This window comes from Eriocheir sinensis, unplaced genomic scaffold (genome assembly GCF_024679095.1).
Source record: "Eriocheir sinensis breed Jianghai 21 unplaced genomic scaffold, ASM2467909v1 Scaffold453, whole genome shotgun sequence".
Classification (NCBI taxonomy): Eukaryota; Metazoa; Arthropoda; class Malacostraca; order Decapoda; family Varunidae; genus Eriocheir; species Eriocheir sinensis.
In genome coordinates, this window is record NW_026111780.1 from 135,001 (window position 1) to 140,000 (window position 5,000).

General features: G+C 41.3%; 1 protein-coding gene and 1 long non-coding RNA gene across 2 annotated transcripts in view; one reads left to right on the forward strand and one right to left on the reverse strand.

Annotated features, from left to right (window-relative positions):
• Window positions 1-5,000, forward strand: part of LOC126992373 (glycine receptor subunit alpha-4-like) — a 41,354-nt gene that overhangs the window by 22,729 nt on the left and 13,625 nt on the right. The window contains exon 4 of the mRNA XM_050851088.1: window positions 4,325-4,407. Within this exon, the coding sequence (XP_050707045.1) occupies window positions 4,325-4,407 (83 nt within the window). The remainder of the gene's footprint in view (window positions 1-4,324; window positions 4,408-5,000) is intronic.
• Window positions 1-5,000, reverse strand: part of LOC126992386 (uncharacterized) — a 37,432-nt gene that overhangs the window by 14,179 nt on the left and 18,253 nt on the right. The window lies entirely within an intron of this gene.

Genomic DNA, 5,000 nt, shown 5'->3' on the forward strand with positions numbered 1-5,000 from the left:
GCCAATTGTGAATGTTACCCGAGATACCGTGCGCCAGTAGTTTGCTGAGCAATCGTTGGTGGGGGACCTTATCAAATGCCTTTTGAAAATCCAGATATATGATATCTACTGATCTGCTTTCATCGAACACCTCAAAAATATAGTGAAAAAATCAAGTAAGTTAGTCAAACACGAACGTTTACTACGGAAGCCATGTTGCGAATTATTTATTATATTATTTTCTTCGAAGAATTTCACCATATTGTCGCGAATGATAGTCTCCATTAACTTACAAACAATAGATGTCAGGCTAATTGGTCGATAGTTTCCTGGATGAGACTTGTCCCCCTTTTTGACAATTGGAGTGACATTTGCAAGTTTCCAATCGGACGGAACTTTTCCATCTGTTAAAGATTTACTGAATATGATGGAGAGCAGTTTACAAATTCTAGGGGTAATTTTGTCTGGACCAGGAGCTTTGCTTACTTTAATCTTTTCAATTGTGCGTAAAATGTCACTTTCTACGATGAGCACGCCACTTAACATCTTTTCGGTCCTTCTAACCTCCGGCGGTTGAGGTGATAAACAATCTTCGTCGGTAAATACGGATGCGAAAAAGTTATTTAGGATTGTAGCCATTTCATTTTCATCGTTCGTGTGGTTACCATTTTCATTAGCAAGAGGTCCGATACCACAAGTGAGTGACTTTTTATTATTTACATAGCTGAAAAATTCTTTAGGATTAGATTTACTTGTTTCCGCTATATATTCTTCAAGATTTTTCTTGCTTCGTTTTATTAATTTCTTGGTTTCGCGGCGAATTCTGTCCAACTCTAGTTTGTCAGCCTCACTCTGAGATGATATGTACCTACTGTATACGCGTTTTTTAAGAGATAGGCTATTTTGAATTTCGTTATTCCACCATTTGGGTTTCTTCTTAGAAGCTGAACGTCTGTTACGATAGGGTACGCATATGCTTATGGCATTGTTCAATATTGTGGTGAAGGCCCCCCAAGATTTATCAATATCTGTTTCCGCCGAGATTTCAGTCCAGTCAGAATTATTTAGAATTGATCGGAGTCTTACGAAATTCGCTCAAGGGAAGGTAATTGATTAGAAACTGAGATGAAAAAGGTTAGGTTAGGTTATGGTTAGGTTAGGTTAGGTTATGGTTAGGTTAGGTTAGGTTATGGTTAGGTTAGGTTAGGTTATGGTTAGGTTAGGTTAGGTTAGGTTAGGTTATGGTTAGGTTAGGTTAGGTTAGGTTAGGTTAGGTTAGGTTAGGTTATGGTTAGGTTATGGTTAGGTTAGGTTAGGTTAGGTTATGGTTAGGTTAGGTTAGGTTATGGTTAGGTTCGGTTGGGTTAGATTATGGTTTGGTTAGGTTAGATTATGGTTAGGTTTGGTTAGGTTAAGTTAGGTTATGGTTAGGTTAGGTTCGGTTGGGTTAGATTATGGTTTGGTTAGGTTAGATTATGGTTAGGTTTGGTTAGGTTAGGTTAGGTTATGGTTAGGTTAGGTTCGGTTGGGTTAGATTATGGTTTGGTTAGGTTAGGTTAAGTTAGGTTATGGTTTGGTTAGGTTAGGTTTAGTTAGGTGATGATTAGGTAAGGTCATCTTCAGACTCTATTTAGCGTTAGTTAGGCCACACTTAGATTATGCTGTCCAATTTTGGTGCCCACACTACAGAATGGACATCAACTTGCTAGAATCAGTTCAGTGGAGGATGACCAAGATGATTCAGGGGCTGAGGAACCTCCCATATCAAAATAGGCTGAAACATCTAAACTTACATTCACTAGAGAGACGAAGAGTGCGGGGAGACCTGATAGAAGTATTCAAATGGGTCAAGGGTTACAACAAAGGCGATATAAGTAAAGTACTGAGAATTAGCCAGCAGGATAGAACACGCAGTAATGGATTTAAATTAGAAAAGTATAGATTTAGGAGGGAAATAGGCAAGCATTGGTTTAGTGATAGGGTGGTGGGGGAATGGAATAGACTCAGCAATCACATAGTTAGTGCAGGGACGATAGCTTGTTTTAAGAGTAGACTGGATAGCTACATGGACGAGGATGACAGGTGGTGGTGGGGGGAATCTGGAGCTGGAAAAGAGAGAGAGAGAGAGAGAGAGAGAGAGAGAGAGAGAGAGAGAGAGAGAGAGAGAGAGAGAGAGAGAGAGAGAGAGAGAGAGAGAGAGAGAGAGAGAGAGAGAGAGAGAGAGAGAGAGAGAGAGAGAGTATACACATATATTTATACGCAATTCAAAAATACAATAACGTCTTAACAATGAAAAGAAGTTTGAGTGTGTGTGTGTGTGTGTGTGTGTGTGTGTGTGTGTGTGTTAATTGTTTTCTTTTCATTTCAACATCCCAAGATTAATTAAGACGATGATAATAAGTCTTGTCGTTACTGTTATTATTATTATTATTATTATTATTATTATTATTATTATTATTATTATTATTATTATTATTATTATTATTGTTATTATTATTGCTGTTATTTTTTACGTATATTATCGCTTGTTTTATTTCCTCATTCATCCTCTTCTTTCTTCTTCTTCTTCTTCTTCTTCTTCTTCTTCTTCTTCTTCTTCTTCTTCTTTTGTTTCCATTTCTTTCTTCTCTTCTTCTTCTTCCTCTTTTTTATTCCCGTTTTCTTTTCTTTCTTTCTTTTCTTCTTTTTTTTACTTCTTCGTTTTTCTTCTTCTTCTTCTTCTTCTTCTTCTTCTTCTTCTTCTTCTTTCTTTAAATTGTTCTTCTCTTTCTTATTAATCTTCTTCTTCTACTTTCTCCATCATCATTTCCTCCTCCTCCTCCTCCTCCTCCTCCTCCTTCTCCTCCTCTTCCTTTGACCTCTCGACAGGATTTAAAGGGACAAAGAAGATTCTGTTTCACTTCAAGTTCTCTCTCTCTCTCTCTCTCTCTCTCTCTCTCTCTCTTCTCATATTTCATCAGAGTTTATGTAATATCTCCTCCTCCTCCTCCTCCTCCTCCTCTTCCTCCTCCTCCTCCTCTTCCTCCTCCTCCTCCTCCTCCTCCTCCTCCTCCTCCTCCTCCTCCTCCTCCTCCTCCTCCTCCTCCTCCTCCTCCTCCTCCTCCTCCTCCTCCTCCTCCTCCTCCTCCTCCTCCTCCTCCTCCTCCTCCTCCTCTTCCTCCTCCTCCTCCTCCTCCTCTTCACTAACTCGCTTTTTTTAAATTTATCGCTTTTTCTTCTTTTCCTTTTTTATTTCTTCTTATTCGTTCGGTTTTTATTCCTCCTCCTCCTCTTCCTCCTCCTCCTCCTCTTCCTCCTCCTCCTCCCCATTCTCTCTTCGTCTTTATTTATTTTTTTATTTTTTTTTTATTTTTATGTATCTTCTCATTCATCCTCCTGTTTTTGTCCTCCTCCTCCTCCTCCTCCTCCTCCTCCTCCTCTTCCTCCTCCTCCTCTTCCTCCTCCTCCTCTAAACAAAGCCAGCGAGTTAATAACCAACGAGGATATAAATATACTTGGGTCCCCCTTGAAATCCGCTTCCATTATAGAAAACGAGACAATTGACTCCTGAATTTTTGTGTTAAAGAAAATGGGAACAGTAATTGCCTCCGTATTATTTCCATTGTTATTATTGTTGTTATTGTTATTGTTATGCTTTGGATGATGAATGAAAGTTTGGTAAAGAAAGGAATGGAGGAGGAGGAAGAGGAGGAGGAGGAGGAGGAGGGGAAGAAGGAAAGAAGAGAAAGACATAATGACGATGAGAATGATAGTAATAGTAGTAGTAGTAGTAGTAGTAGTAGTAGTAGTAGTAGTAGTAGTAGTAGTAGTAGTAGTAGTAGTAGTAGTAGTAGTAGTAGTAGTAGTAGTAGTAGTAGTAGTAGTAGACCTCATTAATTCTGCTTCAGCTGAAAACAGGTATTGATAGGAGGGTTTTAACAGGTGAAAGTCCAATTAGGCACCACTTAGGCCTCTACGCATGTATTTCAAAGTCACGCCAATAACGTTTTCATTAACAAGACGCTATTGGGGAAATCTTTCTATAATGATAACACCAACACGCCCAATAGTAACCTTACCTAACTTTCCCCAACGGTTCAGTTCTAGTGCGATTCAGGAGGAGGAGGAGGAGGAGGAGGAGGAAGAACCTAACCTAACCTTACCTAACCTAACATAACCTTCCCTAACCTAACCTTACCTAACCTATCCTAACCTAACCTTACCTTACCTAACCTAACCTAACCTTACCTAACCTAACATAACCTTCCCTAACCTAACCTTACCTAACCTAACCTAACCTAACCTAACCTTGCCTAACCTAACCTAACCTAACCTAACCTAACCAAGCCTCGCATCTCCTCAACAGACCTACGTGGCGGATATTTTCTTTGCCCAGTCGTGGAAGGATCACCGCTTGAGGCTACCTGAGAACCTCAACTCCAGCTACAGGTGTGTGTGTGTGTGTGTGTGTGTGGTGAGAGAGAAAGATGGGAGAGTAGAGGGAGGGTTGTATGGAAGGGAAAGGAAGGGAAGGGAAGGGGAGGGAAGGGAAGGGAACGGAAGGGAAGGAAAGGGACGAGAAAGGAAGGGAAGGGAAGGTAATGGAAGGGAAGGGAAGGGAAGGTAATGGAAGGGAAGGGAAGGTAATGGAAGGGAAGGGAAGGGAAGGGAAAGGAACGGAACGGAAGGGAAGGGAAGGGACGAGAAGAGAAGGGAAGGGAAGGGACGAGAAGGGAGAGGAAGGGAAGGGAAGGGAAGGAGAAAAATGGAAGTGGGAAGGAAAGGGAACGGAAGGGATGAGAAAGGAAAAGAGAAGGGAATGAAAGAGAAGGAGAGGAGAGAGAATGAGAGAGGAAGGGAAGGGACAGGAAAGAGGCGGAAACACGCTGGCCCGTACCAAGCGTCACGAAGGTCTAGCGACGAAGATCGAAGGGAAGGACGGTGCGTATCTATAGTCACTAGCATTTTTGGAACGAAGGTCTGCGGGAGAGACGAAGGGAAGGCACGGTCTACCCCGCGTCTTCCCTCAGACCTTCGAGGAA